The sequence below is a fragment of the Mobula birostris genome, chromosome 4, assembly GCF_030028105.1.
Source record: "Mobula birostris isolate sMobBir1 chromosome 4, sMobBir1.hap1, whole genome shotgun sequence".
Lineage (NCBI taxonomy): Eukaryota > Metazoa > Chordata > Chondrichthyes > Myliobatiformes > Myliobatidae > Mobula > Mobula birostris.
In genome coordinates this window covers 206482196-206506115 of record NC_092373.1, presented here as the reverse complement: position 1 = coordinate 206506115, position 23920 = coordinate 206482196, and the positions used below count along the sequence as shown (strand labels likewise).

At 44.4% G+C, this 23920-nt stretch overlaps 1 protein-coding gene across 3 annotated transcripts in view; it reads right to left on the bottom strand.

Annotated features, from left to right (window-relative positions):
• idh3b (isocitrate dehydrogenase (NAD(+)) 3 non-catalytic subunit beta) overlaps nucleotides 1-23920 on the bottom strand; it is a 44362-nt gene that overhangs the window by 669 nt on the left and 19773 nt on the right. Inside the window, exons 3-12 of one of the 3 annotated variants that reach the window (XR_011885831.1) lie at nucleotides 20322-20429; nucleotides 19819-19939; nucleotides 8075-8135; nucleotides 7254-7386; nucleotides 6930-7063; nucleotides 6645-6747; nucleotides 6176-6322; nucleotides 4275-4369; nucleotides 3545-3605; nucleotides 1017-1224 (exon numbers count right to left, since the gene is read on the bottom strand). Coding sequence is in view for 2 of the 3 variants with exons in the window: in XM_072256839.1 (XP_072112940.1) it covers nucleotides 2470-2559; nucleotides 3545-3605; nucleotides 4275-4369; nucleotides 6176-6322; nucleotides 6645-6747; nucleotides 6930-7063; nucleotides 7254-7386; nucleotides 8075-8135; nucleotides 19819-19939; nucleotides 20322-20429 (1053 nt within the window). In the remaining variant the exon portion in view is untranslated. The other 2 variants (XM_072256839.1, XM_072256840.1) reach the window with 2 other exon arrangements.

Sequence of the window (23920 nt, the reverse complement as noted above, 5' to 3'; positions counted from 1 at the left end):
CACTCCCAGGATGGAAGAGCAACACTTCATTCTGTCTAAGTACCTTCTAACCTGATGGCATGAACATTTGCTTTTTCTGACTGCTTAACTTTTTTGCCCTCCCCCTTCTGTCTTCTATTCCCCACTCTGGCCTCTTTCTATTTCTCCCATCTCCCTGCTTGTCCTCCTTCCCCTCCCCCCACATTTTTGTCATCCTCCTTCCTTTCCAGTCCTGATAAAAGGTCTCGTTGTCCTCCTAAAACATCAGTTTTCTCATTTCCCTAAATACTGTCTGGCCTGCTGAGTTCCTCCAGCATTCTGTGTAATACTTTGGATTTCCATCAACTGCAGAATCTCAAACGAGGAAACCTGCAGATGCTAGAAAAACAAACACACAATGCCGGAGGAACTCAGTAGGCCAGGCATCTTCTATGCCAACGTTTCAGCCTGAGACCCTTCAACATGACTTGGGGGGAGAAAAAGATGAGTGATTTCTTAGTCTGAAACTTTTGGTTATACCTTTTTCCCATAGGTGCTGCCTGGCCTGCTGAGTTCCTCCGGTATTTTGTGTGTGTTACCTTCAGAATCTCTTCAGTTTATTATTTACATCGGGTACTGACCACTTTGCTCCATGGAGGAGCAGAGGGATCTGGGGATACATGTCCACAGATCCCTGAAAGTGGCCTCACAGGTAGACAGGGTAGTTAAGAAAGCTTATGGAATATTAGCTTTTATAAGTGAAGGGATAGAGTTTAAGAGTCGCAAGGTAATGATGCAGCTTTCTCTCACTCTCTTTCTTACACACATTCTTTCTCTCTCTCTCCTTTTTCTCCTTCTGTCCCTCTGACTATACCCCTTCCCCATCCTCTGGTTCCACCCCACCCCCGTCTTTCTTCCCGGACTTCCTGTCCCATGATCCTCTCGTATCCCTTTTGCCAATCACCTGTCCAGCTCTTGGCTCCATCCCTCCCCCTCCTGTCTCCTCCTATCATTTTGGATCTCCCCCTCCCCCTCCCACTTTCAAATCTCTTACTCACTCTTCCTTCAGTTAGTCCTGACGAAGGGTCTCGGCCTGAAACGTCGACTGCACCTCTTCCTAGAGATGCTGCCTGGCCTGCTGCGTTCACCAGCAACTTTGATGTGTGTTGCTTGAATTTCCAGCATCTGCAGAATTCCTGTTGTTTGCAGCTCTATAAAACTGGTGAGGCCACACTTGGAGCACTGTGTCCAGTTCTGGTCGCCTCACTATAGGAAGGATGTGGAAGCATTGGAAAGGGTACAGAGGAGATTTACCAGGATGCTGCCTGGTTTAGAGAGTATGCATTATGATAGGGCGAGATTAAGGGAGCTAGGGCTTTACTCTTTGGAGAGAAGGAGGATGAGAGGAGACATGATAGAGGTACACAAGATATTAAGAGGAATAGATATAGTGGATAGCCCGCGCCTCTTCCCCAGGGCACCACTGCTCAATACAAGAGGACATGGCTTTAAGGTAAGGGGTGGGAAGTTCAAGGGGGATATTACAGGAAGGTTTTTTTACTCAGAGTGGTTGGTGCGTGGAATGCACTACCTGAGTCAGTGGTGGAGGCAGATACACTAGTGAAGTTTAAGAGACTACTAGACAGGTATATGGAGGAATTTAAGGTGGGGGGTTATATGGGAGGCAGGGTTTAAGGGTTGGCACAATATTGTGGGCCAAAGGGCCTGTACTGTTCTATGATTGGTGTTGGTCTCCACACTTAGATAGACCTTCCTTTGACAGAACATCACAGGATAGGACACATTTTCCCTGCTCCCTCCACACTGAACACACCCTGGATTGTCAGTTCATGCTGGAGCTGCAGCCCAATTAAATTTTCCATCTCCATGCAAGAGTCAGGATTTTTCAGAGAGTGTAACAGATGGTCCATTGATTGGACTCTTTCTCATACCACACCAGTGGTTTTTAGATGCCTCCCTTCATCTAAAAACTCAAAGATCTCAACAGATGGACGTGGAGGAAATCTGCAAGAGGGACCAATCTCTGCTGTAAAACAGCCGCGAAAGGAGAGGCTGATCGAAAGACACAGCCGCCTGAGGACCCACCAATAGACATTCCCTTAGGGATCATACTTGAGTTCAGTGATCACACCACCATCCCTTCAAATAATCTCAGTCTTATGATTCCGTTTAATTTGTTAAAAAAGGACAAAGGAGATCAGGTCTGACCGGAGGGAGGTGGTTATTGTCAACACGCCTCCGGCACCAGCAGCATTTTGCGTTTGCATTCCCAGAAGGAGGGCTAGTCTGCTGGGTCCTGGCTCTGGGGTGCAATTAGTAGGAGGAAGTGGTCATGCAGGCACATGTCTCCCCTCTTCGATGCCCCCATCTCTAATCCAAAATGGCCAGCACCCAGTGGGATGTTTAACATGGCCCCTGGGCCACCCCCAAAGGAACTGAGGTGGGGCTCGAGGAGGCGGGCAGCCCCTGCCCTGACGGCGTGGCACAGCACTAGCGAAGGCGAGGAGGGTACAGGCTCTCGATGACGTTCTTCAGGAAGTCACTGGTGGTGCTGTAACCGCCCATGTCCCGGGTCCGCACCTGATCCGGGGAAGGAAGACCCATGGGAGAAACGGAAGTAAAAGAAAATGAGTGGAAACGAAAGAAACTGGGAAATTAACAACAGTCTTGTCAGCCCTGGACCCTGTGTACACACACTCACCATCATTCAGATTGGGCTGGCATGGCTAGAGTAACGCTTTACAGCACCAGCAACCGGTTTCACGTCCCACCGGTGCCAGCACATTCTCCCCGTGACAGCATGGGTTTCCTCTCTCAGTACAAAGGCATGCGGATTAGTACACGGGCTCACTGGGTCAGAAGGGCCTGTTACCATGCCAGATCTCTAATTTAAATTCATTAAAATTTAACCCCAGCTTCTCCAGGCCACAACTCTCTATGGGTTCCTCTGGATTTCCAGCATCTGCTTCCTGTCTCCCTGCGACTCTGCCCGCCCTAAGGATGGTGGGCAAATGAGGAGTGGGGTTACACAGCCACTGTGGTACAAATCCCGAGGTCCACATTCGCACTCCAGTTGTGCCGCGGACGGTCTGAAGCCCGGCTGCAAAAGGAGGAGGTTTTGCATGGGGCTGGCAAGCCAGTGTTAAAGAAACGGCAACAGGAATTACAGGGACCTCATCACTGGGAGAGGAAGGATGGGTCTGAAAGACTGGCCCAAGACAGAGGACCCTGGTGAGTTGCTGTTGGGCTTAACAAGAAGATACATCCAGAAACAGGCGTTCAGGTCCCACCACAGGCAAATGCCTGACTCCAGGTTCTGCGACACCAGTCATCCAGGTCACCGAGTCTGTGGCTCAGCTCTGATTCCCAACCTCAAATGAGTTGTAGGGAATAGAGAATCGACCACCCAGCCTCACCTGTCTCTCAGGGTCTGACACCACACACACAGGCCACAACTTTAGTGGTCAAGACCTCCCCTGAGACATAGGCCGTGGTAAACCCCCCACCTCCCAAGCTCTGTCCAAGGGCAGGACACTTCCCCCTATCGGCCCCCAGTCTCACCTACCTTGCCCTGTTTGATCACCTTCTTCACGGCCTTGGCTACCAGGTTGGAGTGGAAATCCAGGCTGCAACAGGACGAGAGGTCAGACTAACACTGCCACGCACATCCCGTCAGACCACCCACCTCGGGCAGAGTGGAACAGCCCCACCCCTCCCTCCAGAAATCACACCGCAGTACGGAAATGCTCAGCCTCAGACCTCCAGCACTGTCTGTAGAGTTCTCCATGTGAGCGCGCGGGTTTCCCATGGGTGCTCCTGTTTCCTCCCACTTCCTGACGAATGTAAATTGCCCTATTTCTGGTGAGGGGAAATAACTCAATGGGTCAAATGGCCTAATTCTGCTCCTATGCCTTAGGGTCGAAGAAGGTAACATCCAATGATCCCTAGCATCTTCTCCGCTACCACCGGACAGGAGGTACAGAAGCCTGAAGTCCCACACCACCAGGTTCATGAACAGTTACTTCAACCACTCAGTTCTTGAACCAACCAGCACAACCCTGATCACTACCTCCGTACAGCAACACTGTGAGCACCTGGCACTGCAATGGATTTATTTTTGTTCTAATTGTGGAAATTTTGTGTGTAATTGATGATTTTTTTCTCCTGAATTTCACAACATGTGTGATTCTATCTGATACTGTGTGCCTGTGCGTACAGGTACTGTGCCCCTGAGGCTACAGCCAGTACCCAGCGGGGTCAGCCCAACGCGGCAGTCGGTACCCAGAGTCACTTACTTCAGGTGTTTCAGCATGTTGGCGGCGCTCAGTAACATGGCGGTGGGGTTAGCGATGTTCCGGCCCATGGCCTGAGAGAATGGGTGGCGAGCTCCCTGAAACCAGACACTTTGTTAGTGGACGAACAGGCAGATACCTCCCCTCAGGTAGGCTCACAACCCCGTACCCACAGGTCCATCGCGGGTAGATATCCCACCCCCAACACCGAGCACATCAGGAAAGCAGCATCCGTACTCAGAGACCCCCAGCACCCAGGACATGCTCACTTCTCGCTGCTGCCAGGAAGAAGGTACAGGAGCCTCAGGACTCACACCACCAGAGTCAGGAAAAGTTATTACCCTTCAACTATCAGGGCCCTGAAACAGAGGGGATAAATTCACTCAAATTCATTTGCCCCGCCACTGCAACCTATGGACTCACTTTCAAGGACTCTTCATCTCATGTTCTCGATACTTACCACATTTATTTATTTATTCTTGTTGTTTTTGCACAATTTGTTGTATTTTACACACTTGTCCATCTCGTGCGCAGTTTTTCACTGAGTTTCTTGTACTTACTGTGAATGAATCTCGGTTGTATTTGGTGAGATACATGTACTTTGATCATACATCTACTCTGAACTTTGAGGTAGGTGGTGGAAAGGGTACTGGGAACTGACTGGGAAGTCCCGTTACTGCTGAACAAGACAGGTTTTGGTGTAGTCACACTGCAGGAGCATGTGGCAACAACAAAAGGGAGTGCAGCAGGGATTCGCCAGCATGTTCCCTGGAATGGAGGGCTGCACTTAGAAAGGCATACAGTTGATAGAAAAATGGAAGGCTATGGAGGAGGGGAGAGTTAGATTGAGCTTAAGGTTAAAAGGTCAACACAAACTCATGGGCTGAAAGGCCTATACTGTGCAGTAGTATTCAAACCTCTATCTGAGTGAGTGAGCTGTGGAATGGAAATCAGGTCCCTTTTAAACCTTTCCTTTCTCAGAAAACTCCATACAATGTGCCTGACCCTTTTTGCTTGTTATTTTTGTTGGGGGGAGGATTTGGGGGTTGACGTGCCTGATCAGCTTTGTTCGTTTTTCTTGTGTGGGAATGGGAGGAAGAATCTGATTGGCTTTGTTTATTTGTTTGTTATTTTGCAGGGAGGTGGGTTCTGGGGGTTAATAACCATGTTGCCTTTTTCTTTTTATCTCTTGGTTTCATTGCTACTAGCTGTGTATGTTGATAATAAAATGAACCTTTGAGATTGGTTACACATGACTTGCCACACACAAAGTCATGTTAACTATCCCTAACCAGGCCTTGCCTATCCAAATACTTTTAAGCACAAAAAGGTTAAGTTATGCCTGAACCCAGGGGGACCAATATCCTTATAGTAAGTTTTGCTAGAAGGTTTAAACGGGGGGACGGGAATTGGGGTGACAAGGCAGAGGATGCAAGTATACTTACATATACACACATACAGATAGGAGCAGTGTCTCCTGAGACTGAAGAAGGATAGGCAGTTGATAGAGCTATGTTCTATGTTGTAAGGAGAGACTGGATAGCAAATCATAAACACAAGAGACTCTGCTGAATATCTTCAGCAACACACAGACAAAATGTTGGAGGAAATCAGAAAGCATCAATGGAGAGGAATAAACAGTTGACATTTCAGGCAGACAGCCTTCGTCAAGACTGGCTTGACGTGCTGAATTTCTCTAGCATTTTGTGTTCGTGTGTGTCGCCAGTGATTGAATAGCCTGAGCTTATTCTCACTGGAGCTGAGTGTTTATAAAATTATGAGGGGCGCAGATGAGGACAGATGTCTGTCCCTCACCATTTTGAAGACGGATACACGGAGAAGGAATTGGTAGGGTGAGGTAGAGGACGCAACTGGAAGGGGCAGGCCGGATGTCTGTCTCTTACCGTTTCGAAAACGGCATACTCAGAACTGAAGCTTTCCCCCGGCACCACGCCAGCACCGCCCACCAGGCCTGCTGCAAGGTTGTCGATGATGTTTCCATAGAGATTCGGCATCACTAACACGTCGAACTGGTACGGGTCAGACACCAGCTGTGGGCCAGAGGGGCAGAGACTCAATGTGGGGGGTGGAGGGAGGCAGTGGGCTAACAGTGAGGATGGGGTGGGGGGAGGCGGCACATGACATGGGACGGGAGGTGATGGTTAGGCACACAGTGGGGGACGGAAGGAGTCAAGGGTTAGTACGTGAGAGAGGACAAAGGGATGACGGGAAGGGGAAGGGGCAGGGAACAGGGCATACGGCATGCGACAGTGGGGCAGGGCAGTGAGGGTTGGTGGACACAGATGGGGAAGGGTAACAGGGAGTGAGGGGGTGAGAGTTGTTGGATAGGCATCCATGAGACAGATGGTTTACCTGCATGCAGCAGTTGTCAATGATAACTGACTCGTACCGGATGTTGGGGTAAAGCTGGGCTATTTCCTCACAGCACTGCAGAAACAGACCGTCAGCCAGCTTCCTGTGGACAGCATGCACAGTGTCAGAGAACCAGAGAAGGGGGCAGGTGAGGGACAGAGGCAGACGGGTACAGGAGAGGGCAAGGGTGGGGTGGGGAGACAGTGAGCGAGGAGCGGCGGTGTGAGAGAGAGGTGTGCAGGTTGAGGGCAGGGAGGAGGTGAGGGGCTGGGAGGCGTCACTCACATGATGTTGGCTTTGTGCACGGCTGTGACTTTGCGGCGCCCGTTCTTGGTGGCGAAGTCGAAGGCAAACTTGGCGATACGACGCGACTTGTCCCTGGTGATGATCTTCAGACACTCAATAACGCCCTGAACACTCTGATACAAGAGAGAGTGAGAGGGAGAGAGAGGGAATGCCAGGGTCAGAGGTGGCATCTGGGATTAATGGTCAGGTCTGGGCTGGTTGCAGAGTTAATGGACAAGGTCAGGGCATTCAGGGGAAGGGTCGAAGTTGGGTTGGTGATCAGGGTGATTAGTGAGGGGTGGGAGTCAGAGGCCGGGCACTCACCTGGTGCTCCAGCGAGCTATACTCGCCCTCAGTCTGCTCACGGATGATAACTAAGTCCAGGTTGTTGTGTCGGGTTGGGAATCCGGGCAAACTCTTCACATGCACCACGTTAGCGAAGAGGTCCAGCTTCTTCCTGCAGAGCCCCGCCAGCCAATCAGCTCACAGCATCCTGACCCCGACCTTTCCCCCCTCCTCAGACTGACCCTTCCTCTCCCCACCGGTCCTGGCCGGTACGCTGGGGTACCTTGCAGTGGCAGAACAGACGCACAGATACAGATAAAACCACACACATCGCCCCCTCCCTCCGCTCTGCCCCGTCCTCAGCTGATCCCACCTCCTTACCCCCCTAACCCCCCCTCCTCACCACCAGTCTCACTCAGACACAGCCTCACATCCCCCCTCCTCACCCCCTCCAACCCCCCCTCCTCACCACCAGTCTCTCACTCTGACACAGCCTCACATCCCCCCTCCTCACCCCCTCCAGCCCCCCCTCCTCACCAGTTTCTCACTCAGACACAGCCTCACATCCCCACTCCTCACCCCCTCCAGCCCCCCCTCCTCACCCCCAGTCTCTCACTCAGACACAGCCTCACATCCCCACTCCTCACCCCCTCCTCACCACCAGTCTCTCACTCAGACACAGCCTCACATCCCCACTCCTCACCACCAGTCTCTCACTCAGACACAGCCTCACATCCCCACTCCTCACCCCCTCCAACCCCCCCACCACCAGTCTCTCACTCAGACACAGCCTCACAAACCCCCCTCCTCACCATCAGTCGCTCACAGACACAGCCTCACATCCCACCCCCAACACCTACCTCAGCTTCATCTCGTAGGACGAAAGCTCCCCTTTGTATTCCATTGGAGTGTGTATCTTCCCTGGAACAACGAGGGAGGCATCAGAGGGACAAAGAAGCTGAGAGAGAGGGTACGTGGAGAAACTCCAATAACTAACGCAATGTTATAACAAAGCCGGTGGCTGGAGGCTGCCCTGGAGTTGGAGGACTGTCTGAGTGGGGCTGATCTTGCTGAACATCGTGGATGTGCTGCGTCACTGCTGAAATGTATGGCAAACATTGCGGGTACCCACCGCATGTCTTCATTTATTTTGGTTGATAACATAAACAACGTATTTCACTATACACGTGATAAATAAATCACACACTGAAATTACAGGGGAATCTTAATCTGAGTAAGTGGGCTAAAGTATGGCAAATGCAATTTAATTCTGAGAAGTGCGAGGTGCTGTCTTGCATTTTTGGAAGACAAATGAGGCTAGGACAGTGAAGAAGAGTACAGGGTTGGTACGTTATATTACAGTGATGAAGAGTACAGAGTAGTGTACTTTATATTACAGTGATGAAGAGAACAGGGTTGGTACATTACATTTGTTATGTACTCCAGGGGTTCACTTTGGGGCACAGGAGGGAACTGAGACTAGCTTTTGGATTTCTGCTGATGAGAGAGAGGGGCGGCATCTGCCTTTCAGCTCGTGTTTACACTTTTACAAGGACACTGACTACTGCTGTCAGTTTCTGGGTTGCCATGGAAAGGGAAAGAGAAAGAGAGAGAGAGGTGGAGTTATTTGATGGACAATCCATGTTATGGTTTCTCTGCAGCGTGTTTACTTTTTACAAGGACAGTTACAGACACAGAGAAACACATGTTCTGAGTCAAGGTGGATTCGATCAATGGAAGACACCAGTGAGTGAGGTCCTGGTTTAAACTTTCAGTAGCCCAAAAGGGGTAAGTTGAGATCGATCCTGAGTATTGATAAATGACTCTCACAAGTTTTCTGCAACTAGAATAAGTTTAAAGGAAGGGAAGCGAGGAGAGATAGGTTTGAAACAGAATAAACCTAGTGACAAAGAGGTCACTGTTTGGACTCTGTGCTCTGTAGCCCGTAAGGGTGAGTTTGAGTTCTATTCAAATACGAAGGTGTGACTGTCACGTAGTTAATCCACAGGAGTGGGTTCTCTGGTGAGGGGAGTATCTTTGTGAATACCACTTGTGTGTTACCCTTGTTTGGGTGTGGTAGTTCGCTGAAGAAAGGCACCCCTGTGGCAAATCACTTTTGGGAGTTATTTCTCATGTCATGGAACTGAATAAATGGCTATCACATTGTGTGTGGGGTAACCTTGTGTGGAAACTACCTGTGTGTGATAATCCTTGCCCGGGTTGGTAGTTTTACCACTTGAGGACGGTACCTCAGTGATAAGCTACCGTTGGTGATAATCCATACGTGGATTCTGTTGGAGTATCCTGTGGCCACCACTTTGGAATGACCCGTAGCTGAATTCAGGTGTGGTACCACTTGTGTTGAAAGGATATTCACTGTCGGTGGTATTTCGTGTGTGGAGTGGAACAACTTCGGAGATAAAACCTATTACTATTGTTATCTTGTATTGCTGTCGTGGAATCTGTGGAATATCGACGTAATTGCCTTCTCTCGACATTTACTCTGGATTACAAGTATCTCTCTTTCTCATCACCTATTCTGTGGATGAACTGAACTTTCATACGTTACCATCTCAAGACCCTAAGCCTTGTTTCCCCCAAGCTCAATAGTTTGGGAGTTATATTTGCACACACATATACACGTAACACTGTTAACCTGTTTGATAGATCTGGTTTTATATTACTGTATTGCGTAGTTACTAATAAAATAGCTTTAGATAACAGCAATACCAGACTCCAGCTGTTTTCCATTTCTGCTGGTTCTTTAACCCGTTACGGGGTACGTAACACAATACAGTTGTATAAGATGTTGGTGAGACCTCATTTGGAGTGTTGTGGTTAGTTTTAGCCAATCTGTTACAGGAAAGATGCCACTAAGTTGAAAATACTGACAAAAAAGTTTATGAGAATGCTACAGGGACTTGAAGGACTAAGTCATGGAGAGAGGTTTTGCAGGTTGGGGCTTCGTTCTTTAGAGCATAGAAGGGAGACTGCGCCTGTCTGTAAATGGAGTAGCAGCAGTTTTGTGCTGCTCTTAGTTTTGTTTCTCCCCCGCTAGCTTAAATTTCAAATTTAAAATTTTTATTTGCTGATTCTTGAGGGGGAACAATATGTCTACGAGGAATGGGAAGAACTTGTCTGAATCTAGTGACAAAAGTAATGGGAAAGGAAAGAGCTGATGAAATGCCACCATGGGCTGAAGATATCATTCCGACACTGAATTCAATTAGAGATCAGAATGGGTCAATTAAAGACTAACTGGAAAAGAATAGTAATGAAATGAAGTCATTTCTGGGAAAACTTAAAGACTTGGAAACTCAAGTTATTACACACGAAGAGGAATTGAAGATAACTAAGCAAAAATTGTTTGAAGCTACAACTCATTTGGAAAGATATCAAAATGAGATTATAGACCTGGAAACTAGGTCTCGCCGAAGGAATATACGAATTGTTGGGCTGCAAGAAGGAGCTGAAGATGGAGATTTAACTGCGTACTTTGGTAAGCTTTTTGATACCTTATTTCCTACCATGTTATCACAGCCACCTACTATAGAAACAGCACACAGAGCTTCTACTTCGAAATTTAAAGATCCAAATAAACCAAGGTCTGTTTTGGTTTGTTTTCATCACTTTAAAACTAAAGATCAAATAATGCGACAGGCAAGAAAACAGAGAGTTTTTAGAAAACTCTCTTTTTAGAGTTTCAAGAAAACGTACGATCTGCTCCCAACATCTGCCAACCTCAGCACTTGTCTTATGTTGAAGATAAGACAGACAGGTGTGCTGCTTGTGGCGAGAAGGGAACACTTCAACATATTTTGAGTGCATGCAGAGTCAATCTTTCCAGTGGCATGTACACTTGGAGACATAACAATGTTCTCAAAGTTGTAACAGAAGCAGTTGAGCAGAGAGTACTGCAGCACAACTTATCTCATGCCCCATGCTGCAAAGAACATCGCATATCATTTGTGAAAGAAGGCTCCAAGTCAAGGGTGTTACAGCATAGGCTCACGATCAAGCATACTTTCTTCAGCCAATGATTGGTGTGTCAAAGCCGATCTGGATGGGCAAGGCAGTTTCCCAGAGCAAATAGCTTTCACAGCATTGTGTCCAGATATAATCGTATGGTTTGACACCAGTAGAGAAGCGGTTATTGGTGAACTCACAGTCCCCTGGGAAGACAACATCGATGAAGCCCATGAGCGCAAGTTAACCAAATATGCAGAGTTGAGATCAGAGTGCAAAGACAGAGGGTGGAGGGTCTCATGCTATCCATTCCAAGTGGGTTGCCGTGGCTTTATTGCGTTCACTTTCCAGAAGTGGCTGCGTGACCTTGGCTTCACTAGAAGAGAGATCAAGTCAACCAGCAGGGCTGTAGCTGAGGCAGCAGAGAAAGGATCAGCATGGGTGTGGACCAAGTATGTCCAGAGGGGCAGATAGTCAGACAGCGTATACATCTTTTGCAAACCCTTCAGTAGTTGCATAGACACCTGAAGAGTAGACTATCTGTTGGATGGAAGTGACCAACAACTCTGATAGAGGCAGATGCCAAGTTTTTAAGCTCACCGGTGGGAGGTGGTGCTTTAGCACTGCTGGCCCACCACCTCGAAGGAGTCTTGATCATAAGTGGGCCGAAACTCCTGGAGACAGGTGGCAGATCAACTGATGATCCCACTGGTGATAGCACAGGACAGTTAACATCTTAGTCCAAGTGTATTTTCAATTCATAGATTTAAGGAATCTGAGCTCTGTTTTTATGAGGGTTATCCGAAGGAGGTGATGGAACAAAGATGGAGATTTGCTCTGGTAATGAAACAGGCATATGATAAGAAACTGTTTCCTTCTTTGCGTTACCCGACAAGAATTAAAGCTTTTCCTCCTAACTCTCCTCCTTGTACATTTTTTGATCCAAAAGCCGCACTGGAGTTCGTTCAAACTATACCTGCCGCCGCGACCAAATGAACTATCTGAAAGGTTGTTTGGTTACCTGTATATTATTAGCATTTCAGAAAGAAGATTTATGAAGGTTACTTGGATATTTCATTAAGCGACTAATAAAAGAAGATAAGGAGATTTGTTCATTATTGCATATCATTAGTTTTTTTGGAAAGAAGATCTATGGTTCAAGTATGACTGTTTAAATAGTTAATCGGACATTCGACTGAGAAAAAGAAGATAAAGGGACTTGTTCCTTTAACCTAATATCAGGCTTGATGTTTTGTTTTGTTTCTTTCTTAATTAATTAATTGGTAGTTTTTCCTACTAATGGGGCTTCTTTTTATATATATATTTAAGGGAGGGTTCAATTACTTATGATATTATTAATTGGTATTTTTTGAAAATTTAATTGGGTTAAATATGCTATTAACTTTTTTCTGCTTTATTATAGCATCTTATAACAGAATTTAAAGTTTTTTTTAGGGATTTAATGCTAAATTTAAAAATGGCACTGGTTTTTCTTCATAAGAGGTAACATTATTTTGGTTCTTTCTTGTTTAAAAAAAGATTAAATATAAATATGGGATAGCTTGTAGATGCTGAAATGCAAACTTTCCTTTGTTGAGACTTCATCGTTCCTCTTACAAGGTCGGTCGGTTTTTTTTTAAACTGGGGGAGGGAGGGAGAATCTTTTAAAAAATTCTTCTGTACAGACAGTGCAGTCTCTGGCTTCGTATTCTATCATAGGGTGCCTGCTTTTTTTCGGGCTTTGGGGGGTGGAGGGTGGGGTTAGAGTTAGGAATTTTTTCCCATTGGGAGCATGCGTGTTTTCTATGTGGTTGTATTCTTCATCGCCGCCATTTTTGATCATCTTGTACTGGTATGTGCTCTGCGCATGTGTAAAGTAGAATAAAATTATAGTATGGTATTTAAACCGATTAATGTAATAAGTTGGAATGTACGTGGTTGGAATCATCCTATCAAATGAAAAAAGACTTTTAAAATCATTAACCGATTCCAACCTGATATAATTTTTGCTCAAGAGATACATATCAGGGCAGGAGACCAAAATAGATTTTTTGGATGGTGGAGGGGGTTTGCAGTTTCGCTCCACTTCTCCGAGTAAAACTATGGGCGTGTCCATCTTTATTAAATCCAATATATTTACTCAAGAGGATACTGAGTCAGATTTTAATGGTAGATTTTTAATTGTTAAAGGAGTGATCAGTAACAGAAAAGTTGTTTTGGTCAATTTGTACAGTCCTAATTTAGATGATTCTTCTTTTTTTAAAAAAGTATTTGCTTTACTGCCTGATTTAAATGAATATATGCTGATAATGGGTGGGGATTTTAACTGTTGTTTAAACCCTTTGATTGACAAGAGCTCAAGCAATCAGCGACTTCCAAATCACTCCGTGTCACTTATTAACTCATTTTTGACTGATTTCGGATTGATTGAATTATGGAGATATTTACACCCTGATAACAGAGAATATTCTTTCTTTTCACATGTTTATAAAAAATATTCGAGGATCGATTATATTCTAATCTATCCTCGCTTCTTGCCTAGTGTTAAAAAAATTGTGAATATGACACTATTGCTATATCTGGTCATGCGCCTCTGGGTTTGTCTTTTGAATTTGATGATGTCATTCTTGCCCGTTCACCTTGGCGCATGTCTCAGACATTATTGTAAAACTCGCTGACTTTGTCAGTTTCATTGAAACCCAGACAAAAGAATTTTTTCTTTTTAATGTCCAAATTAATTATATGGGATACATTTAAAGCATTTTTACGTGGTTAGATCATTTCTTATTCAGCTAAGCTTAAAAAACAGACTAAAATAGAATTGGATAAGATTTCAAAACAAATTAAAGACTTAGCTAATATTTATGCAATTTCCCTTAATATTGATTTATTTATTTATTGGGACTTGTGTACAGGCCACCTAACAGTAGTAGTGAGGTCGGAGATGGTATTAAACAGGAAATTAGAAATGTGTGCAATAAAGGAACAGCAGTTATAATGGGTGACTTCAATCTACATGTAGATTAGATGAACCAAATTGGTAAAGGTGCTGAGGAAGAAGATTTCTTGGAATGTATGCGGGATGGTTTTTTGAACCAACATGTCGAGGAACCGACTAGAGAGCAGGCTATTCTGGACTGGGTTTTGAGCAATGAGGAAGGGTTAATTAGCAATCTTGTCGCGAGAGGCCCCTTGGGTAAGAGTGACCATAATATGGTGGAATTCTTCATTAAGATGGTGAGTGACATAGTTAATTCAGAAACAAAGGTTCTGAACTTAAAGAGGGGTAACTTTGAAGGTATGAGACGTGAATTAGCTAAGATAGACTGGCAAATGACACTTAAAGGATTGACGTTGGATATGCAATGGCAAGCATTTAAAGGTTGCATGAATGAACTACAACAATTGTTTATCCCAGTTTGGCAAAAGAATAAATCAAGGAAGGTAGTGCACCCGTGGCTGACAAGAGAAATTAGGGATAGTATCAATTCCAAAGAAGAAGCATACAAATTAGCCAGAGAAAGTGGCTCACCTGAGGACTGGGAGAAATTCAGAGTTCAGCAGAGGAGGACAAAGGGCTTAATTAGGAAGGGGAAAAAAGATTATGAGAGAAAACTGGCAGGGAACATAAAAACTGACTGTAAAAGCTTTTATAGGTATGTAAAAAGGAAAAGACTGGTAAAGACAAATGTAGGTCCCCTACAGACAGAAACAGGTGAATTGATTATGGGGAGCAAGGACATGGCAGACCAATTGAATAATTACTTTGGTTCTGTCTTCACTAAGGAGGACATAAATAATCTTCCAGAAATAGTAGGGGACAGAGGGTCCAGTGAGATGGAGGAACTGAGCGAAATACTTGTTAGTAGGGAAGTGGTGTTAGGTAAATTGAAGGGATTGAAGGCAGATAAATCCCCAGGGCCAGATGGTCTGCATCCTAGAGTGCTTAAGGAAGTAGCCCAAGAAATAATGGATGCATTAGTGATAATTTTTCAAATCTCGTTAGATTCTGGACTAGTTCCTGAGGATTGGAGGATGGCTAATGTAACCCCACTTTTTAAAAAAGGATGGAGAGAGAAACCGGGGAATTATAGACCGGTTAGCCTAACGTCGGTGGTGGGGAAACTGCTGGAGTCAGTTATCAAAGATGTGATAACAGCACATTTGGAAAGTGGTGAAATCATCAGACAAAGTCAACATGGATTTGTGAAAGGAAAATCATGTCTGATGAATCTCATTGAATTTTTTGAGGATGTAACTAGTAGAGTGGATAGGGGAGAACCAGTGGATGTGGTATATTTGGATTTTCAAAAGGCTTTTGACAAGGTCCCACACAGGAGATTAGTGTGCAAACTTAAAGCACATGGTATTGGGGGTAAGGTATTGATGTGGATGGAGAATTGGTTAGCAGACAGGAAGCAAAGAATGGGAATAAACGGGACCTTTTCAGAATGGCAGGCGGTGACTAGTGGGGTACCGCAAGGCTCAGTGCTGGGACCCCAGTTGTTTACAATATATATTAATGACTTGGATGAGGGAATTAAATGCAGCATCTCCAAGTTTGCGGATGACACGAAGCTGGGTGGCAGTGTTAACTGTGAGGAGGATGCTAAGAGGATGCAGAGTGACTTGGATAGGTTGGGTGAGTGGGCAAATTCATGGCAGATGCAATTTAATGTGGATAAATGTGAAGTTATCCACTTTGGTGGCAAAAATAGGAAAACAGATTATTATCTGAATGGTGGCCGATTAGGAAAAGGGGAGGTGCAACGAGACCTAGGTGTCATTATACACCAGTCATTGAAAGTGGGCATGCAGGTACAGCAGGCGGTGAAAAAGGCGAATGGTATGCTGGCATTTATAGCGAGAGGATTCGAGTACAGGAGCAGGGAGGTACTACTGCAGTTATACAAGGCCTTGGTGAGACCACACCTGGAGTATTGTGTGCAGTTTTGGTCCACTAATCTGAGGAAAGACATCCTTGCCATAGAGGGAGCACAAAGAAGGTTCACCAGATTGATTCCTGGGATGGCAGGACCTTCATATGAAGAAAAACTGGATGAACTGGGCTTGTACTCGTTGGAATTTAGAAGATTGAGGGGGGATCTGATTGAAACGTATAAAATCCTAAAGGGATTGGACAGGCTAGATGCAGGAAGATTGTTCCCGATGTCGGGGAAGTCCAGAACAAGGGGTCACAGTTTGAGGATAAAGGGGAAGCCTTTTAGGACTGAGATTCGGAAAAACTTCTTCACTCAGAGAGTGGTGAATCTGTGGAATTCTCTGCTACAGGAAGCAGTTGAGGCCAGTTCATTGGCTATATTTAAGAGGGAGTTAGATATGGCCCTTGTGGCTACGGGGATCAGGGGGTATGGAGGGAAGGCTGGGGCGGGGTTCTGAGTTGGATGATCAGCCATGATCATAATAAATGGTGGTGCAGGCTCGAAGGGCTGAATGGCCTACTCCTGCACCTATTTTCTATGTTTCTATTTAAACAAAGGGTGGAAATTCAATTACAATATAACCTATTATTAACTCATCCTATTGAAGGCTATTTGCTTAAGTTAAAGAGCCAATTTTATATGTTTGGAGATAAAAATAATAAACTACTTGCATCTCAATTAAAAATGGCTGCAGCCAAAAGGCAAATTTTGAAAATCTGTAGGAAAGATGGTACCCTGGCTTGGGAATATGAAGAAATTAATAAGATTTTTCAAGATTTTTATACTGAACTTTATAAATTGCAATGTCCAGTAGAAAGATTGCTTTTCCTAAAATTTCTGTTGAGAATCACAAAACTCTTGATGCCCAAATTACTGAAGCCGAAATTCATAAAGCTATTATTTCAATGCAATCTGGTAAGGCCCCTGGACTTCATGGCTATCCTGTAGAATTTTATAAAAAATTTGTAAAATTGCTTTCTCCGTAAATGTTGGAAATGTTTAAGGATTCTTTTGTGAAAGGTGATTTACCTTCTGCTTTCTATGAGGCTTCTATTCCTTTAATTCTTAAAAAGGAAAAAGATCCTACTGATTGTACTGATTCACTAATGATTCATTACTGAATGTTGATGCTAAGATTCTGTCAAAGATAATGGCCAATCAGTTGGAGAATATTTTGGGTAAAATTATTTTTAAAGATCAAACAGGCTTTATAAAGGGTCGTTATTCTTTTTCAAATGTTTGGAGACTATGTAATATTATATGTTCGTCCTCTTTTAAAACTCCACAATGCAGCGTCTCTTTGGATGCTGAAAAAGCGTTCGATCAAGCGAATGGAAATATTTATTTAATGTTTTAGAGAAATTTGGCTTTGGTATTAATTTTAATAATTGGATTAGAATGATATATAAAGCTCCTATTGCTACTGTTATTATTAATAACTGTAGGTCTCCTTTTTTTCAGCTTTCACGGGGACAAGACAAGGTTGTCCATTAAGTCCTTTGTTATTTGATTTAATATTAGAACCCCTTGTTCTTCGTGAAGCTAAAAATATTTATGGGATTTTTGTGAATGAGACCATTCATAAGATTTCTCTTTACGCTGACGATTTAGTGGTTTATATATCTAATCCCGAGGAATCTATTCCTGCCTTGCTAAAATTATTTAATGAATTTGGAGATGTTTCAGGATATAAAATAAATTTTAGTAAAAGTGAATTGTTTCCTTTAAATGAATCTGTTTCTGTATACGATAATACTCCTTTCAAAGTCATAGATTCTTTTAGATATTTAGGTGTTATAACCACTAAAAAAAATAAGGATCTTTATAAAGCCAATTTTGTTCCCTTGGTAGACTCTATGAAGTATTTATTTAGTAGATGGAGTCCACTTACGTTTTAACTTGTTGGTCGCATCCATATAGTCAAAATGATGATTTTACCAAAATTTTTATATTTATTTCAGAATATTCCTGTTTTTTTGACTGAGAAGTTTTTTGAACGGATTGATTCTATTATTTTATCTTTTATTTGGAATAATAAAAGACCAAGAATTAGTAATTGTCACTTGCAAAAGTTGAAAAAGGATGGACGTCTCGCTTTGCCTAATTTAAGAATGTATTATTGGGTTGTTAATGTGTGATACATGTCCTTTTGGTTATATTGGGTTGATAAGAACGATCGGCCAGTTTGGGTAGACTTGGAATTGAAAGCTGTGAAACAGCTTTATTTAACCTCGTTATTGGGAGCTGCTTTACCTATACAATTAGCTAAAGTTGCTCATTTAAACGTATAACCTGTGATTAAGCATTCTTTACAAACCTGGCTCCAGTGCCGCAATTTTTTTAATCTTAAAAAATTTAAACTTTGTAGTTTTATTTATTGAAATTACTTTTTTAAGTCTCCTTTGAGTGAGCCAATTTTTTTTACTTTGGAAAAATAAAGGTATTAATTCCTTTTTTGGATTTATTTAAAGAAGATAGACTGATGTCTTTTGAACAATCAGTTGATAAATATTCTCTTTCATACTCACACTTTTTACAATACATTCAAGTTAGACACTATTACAAGTGAAGGGTTCCATTGGAAGAATTTATAATTTACTATTACAATGGGATAAGCGTCCTTTATTTAAGATTAAACAAGATTGGGAAAAGGAACTCAATTTGACTTTTATGACGGAGGACTGGACGCGGATTCTGAAGCTGGTTAACTCTTCTTCGATCTGTGCTAGTCATTCACTGCTTCAATTTAAAATTGTACATCGTTAACATTTGATAAAGGAGAGATTGTCGAAAATATTCCCTAATGTTGATAGTTATTGCGATAGATGTAAAACTGAGACAGCTACAGTGACACACATGTTTTGGTCTTGCTTTATACTGGAACAGGTCTGGAAGTCAGTTTTTTCAACAATTTCTAAAGCACTTAAAATTAATTTACAACCTATCAAATTAACTGTGCTTTTTGGAATAATTCCTCAAAATATCTGTGATATCTCTGTGTCTGACCAACATGTTATTGCATTTGTTACCTTGATAGCTAGGAGGGCCATTTTGTTGAAGTGGAAGGATACATCAGCTTCCACTTTGTCACAATGGTTCTCCCAACTGATGTTATGTCTTAGTTTGGAGAAAATTAGAAGTCGAACCTTTGAACCTGTTTGGCTTTGAGAAAAGATGGGATTCATTTGCTCGTTATTATCATTTGAGTTAATTCCTCCACGATCTAATTGTAAATTTTTGGTACATTTTTTTTTCTTGCTGGCGGTTTGATTTTTATCTTTAGAAGCTTTTTGTATGACGCACGGCTCCGGGGTTGAACACCTAATGGTTTTTTTCCCCACTTTTTCTTGCTTAGTAGGGTTTTTTTAAATCACCAAAATTTTTTCAATCTTTAAAATAATGTTTTTTTTTCTTGAGACATTGTAAGTGTTGTTTACTTTGATGTACTTGTGTTAATTTTGGATAATAATAATGAAAAGATTTGAAAAGAAAGGAGCATAGAAAACTGAGGGGTGACCTTACTGAGGTTCACACAATAATATAGATAGAGTGAATGCACAGTCTTTTTCCCAGAGTGAGGTAATACAAGAACCAGTGGACACAGGTTTAAGGAGCAAGGGGAGATATTTAATGGGAAGCCAATGGTGAGGGAGGAGATGTAGATTTTCCAGCTGGGGAATGCTGTGAATCCTCACCTTTAATGGCCACCCTGTTGGTCTTCATGGAGTCAAGAACTTGTTCCAGCTTCTGTTCTGAGGCTAAATTCTGTACCTCACTGACGTGGTGCTCATCAAACACTACCGGTACCTCTGCCGCCTGGGGAGAGGGAGAACACAGTCAGCAAACACCCCCACACAACACTCCTCTGTGCCATTCATCTTACACACCTTTCCGAAAAACAACACCGGTACCTTCACTGCCTGGGGAGTGTACATTCCCCCACCCTTGACATACAGTCCCACCTCATTCCCCCTCACAGTTATGAGCGGCTCACCTACACCCCCACCTCATTCAAACCCAGGACCCTATCGACACAGCTCACCCAACTGCACACACCTACACCACCTCCACAGCCCTCGTCCATGAATTCCCTTTCCTTGCTCTGTTGGCCCCCAACTCACAGATCCCTGCCCCGTCATCCCCCAAACCCCCACTCCCCCCAGCCTCTAACCCCTCTCACCCTCCTGCACTCTCGTACCTTGAACACCTCTTTAACGATGTGCATCAGCTCTGGTCCCACACCATCGCCCGGAATCATCGTCACCCGGTAACTGCCGTCACTCCTCCCCATGGTTGGGACGCCCATCTGCAGGAGAACCATGTCCCAGGTTGGAGAGCAGGGAAAAGGGAGTTTAATAAAGAGCAGCAGGCCATTCAGCCCAAACAATCCCTACTAGTAATGTCTCCATTCCACTCCAGCCCCTGGCCATCTCTGCTCTAGCCCTCCCTAACGTGAACCATCTCCCTGGTACCCGCGGACTCCCCAGCCACGCCCGACCAGCACCTCCCACAGCCTCACTCTCCAGATTCTCAGCCGAGTTTCCTGGAAATGTCACAATGATTTCCCCCAGCTAAGGGCTTTCAGCACTTTAAAGATCACCATGAAGTTGCCCCTTGACAGCAGAGGCTGTTTTGGTTCAGTCCTTTCTGAAGAGCACAAAGATCCTCGGTGTGCACATAACGGACAGTCTAACCTGGGCCCACTTGTCAAGGTTACATCATTGTGTTACACTGAGCTGCAAAACCCTATAGAGGACAAGAAAAAAAGCCAGGATCCCCAGAGTCTCCCTCTCCCCCTTTTTGTGATATTTACCCAGAACATCACAGATGAAGGGCCCAAAACATCGTTGAGAATCCCTACCATCCATCCTACAATCTCTTTAGCTGAAAGGAGGTACAGGAGCATCAGGATCAGGACTATCGGACTGAGTAACAGCTTCTCATGTAGATAAGCCAACTAGATGAGAGGCTGTAGTTGATCTGGTATCGGGAAAAGAACCTGCTCAGGTGTCAGATCTCTCGGTGGGAGGGCATTTTGGAGACAGTGATCACAACTCTATCTCCTTCAATGGAAAGAGTGAGGAGCAGACAATTTGGGAAAACATTTAATTGAAGTAGGGGGAAATATGATGCTATCATGCAGAAACTTGGGAGCAGATGTTCTCATGGCAAAAATGTTTCTGCACAGGTATGTTCCATTGAGGCAGGGAAAGGATGGTGGGGTAAAGACCATCATGTACAAAGGATGTAGAAAATTCAGTTAAGAAAATCTTATGAAAGGTTCGAGAAACTAGGTAGTTAGAGCTCTGGAAAATTACAAGGTTGCTAGGGAGGAGCTCAAGAATGGAATTAGGAGAGCCAGAAGGGGCCATGAGAAGGCCTTGGTGAGCATGATTAAGGAAAACCCCAAGGCATTCTACAAATATGTAAACAGCAAGAGGATGAGCCATGTGATAATAGGACCAAACAGGTGTGATAGTGGAAACATTGGCATGGAGTCAAGAGAAGGTAGCAGAGGTACTTAATGAATACTTTGCTTCAGTATTCACCAGGGAACAGGACCTTGGAAATTGTGGGGATGACTTACAACAGACTGAAACACTTGAGCATATAGACATTAAGAAAGAGGACGTGCTGGAGCTTTTGAAAAGCATTTAAGTTAGATTAAGTCCATGGGACTGGACAAGATGTACCCTAGGCTACTGTGGGAAGCGAAGGAGGAGATTGCTTAGCCTCTGGCGATGATCTTTGCATCATCAATAGGGACGGGAGAAGTTCCGAATATTAGAGGGTTGCAAATGTTGTTCCCTTGTTCAAGAAAGGAAGTGGAGATAACCTAGCAAGTTACAGGTCAGTGAGTCTGGCTTTATTGGTGAGCAAGTTGTTGGAGAAGATCCTGAGAGGCAGGATTTATGAGCATTTGGGGATAGTCAGCATGGTTTTGTCAAGGGCAGGTCGTGCCTTACGAGCCTGATTGAATTCTTTGAGGATGTAACACAACACATTGATGAAGATAGAGTAGTGGATGTAGTGTATATGGATTTCAGCAAGGCATTTGATAAGGTTCCCCGTGCAAGGCTCATTCAGAAAATAATGAGGCATGAGATCTAAGGAGACCTTGCTTTGTGGATCCAGAATTGGCTTGCCCATAGAAGGCAAAGAGTGGTTGTAGACGGGTCACATTCTGCATGGAGGTCGGTGACCAGTGGTGCTCTGCAGGGATCTGTTCTGGGACCCCTCCTCTTTGTGATTTTTACAAATGACCTGGACGAAGAAGTAGAAGGCTGGGTTAGTAAGTTTGCTGATAACATAAAGCTTGGGGGTGTTGTGGATAGTGTGGAGGGCTGTCAGAGGTCACAGCGAGACATCAATAGGATGCAGAACTGGGCTGAGAAGTGGCAGATGGACTTTAACACAGATAAGTGTGAAGTGGTTAATCTTGGTAGGTCAAATTTGAAGACAGAATATAGTATTAATGGCAAGACTCTTGGCAATGTGGAGGATCAGAGAGACCTTGGGGTCCGTGTCCTTAGGACACTCAAAGCTGCTGCGCAGGTTGACAGTGTTGTTAAGAAGGTGTATGGTGTGTTGGCCTTCATCAACCGTGGGATTGAGTTCAAGAGCCATGAGGCAATGTTGCAGCTATATAGGATCTTGGTTAGTCCCCACTTGCACTACTGTGCTCAGTTCTGGTCACCTCACTACAGGAAGGATAGGGATACTATAGAGAGAGCGCAGAGGAGATTTACAAGGATGTTGTCTGGATTGGAGAGTGTGCCTTATCAGAACAGATTGAGTGAACTTGATGTTTTCTTGTTGGAGCGACGGAGGATGAGAGGTGACCTGATGGAGGTGTATAAGATGATGAAGGGCATTGATCGTGTGGATAGTCAGAAACTTTTTCCCGGGGCTGAAATGGATAACACGAAGGAGCATATTTTTAAGGTGCTTGGAAGTAGGTACAAGGGGGAGGTCAGAGGTAAGTTTTTCACAGAGAGTGGTGGGTGCATGGACTGCACTACCAGTGATGGTGGTAGAGGTGGATACAATAGGGTCTTTTAAGAGACTCTTAGATAGATACATGGAGCTTAGAGAAATAGAGGGCAATGTGGTAGGGAAATTCTAGGCAGTTTCTAGAGTAGGTTACATGGTCATCACAACATTGTGGGCCGAAGGGCCTGTAATGTGCTGTAGATTTCTATGTTCAATGTTCTCCCCTAGTCTGTGACACAAATGAATACCCTGCCACCACCGAGTTCTCGTCACTAGGATAGCGAGCTGTTCACTGTTTACCCGTGCTGTGTACTACATACATTTTATTAACTTATCTGTGGTAATATTTTGTGCTGTGTGATATATGTCTTGTGGATACAGCGTAGTGCAGAGGAATGTTGTATATACGTATGGTCAGATGGCAACAGGCTTGAACAGGAACCTCTGTGTGCACTGCCATTCAACAGTGACAGTACACCATGCCACCCACAGACCGATCCCGTAAGCTGCCAGTTTTTACCTTCTCTGCATCTGGGTTTGCTTTCATGGCTTCAACAAGCAGCACAGAATGTTCAGGTATTGTGCTCTCTGACTCTGCTATGGCCATTGCACAGGATCGGAAAAACCTGCCGAGAGTTGTAAGCACAGCCAGCTCCACTGTGGGCACTGGCCCCCCCCCCGGCCCCAGCATCTTCAAAAGCTGATGCCTCAAAAAGACGGCATTACCGTAAGGTGGCTGGACATCATCTCCTAAATCTCTCACGTCTGCCACAAGGGGCGCTGGGGGACGTTGGCTGTGGTCTG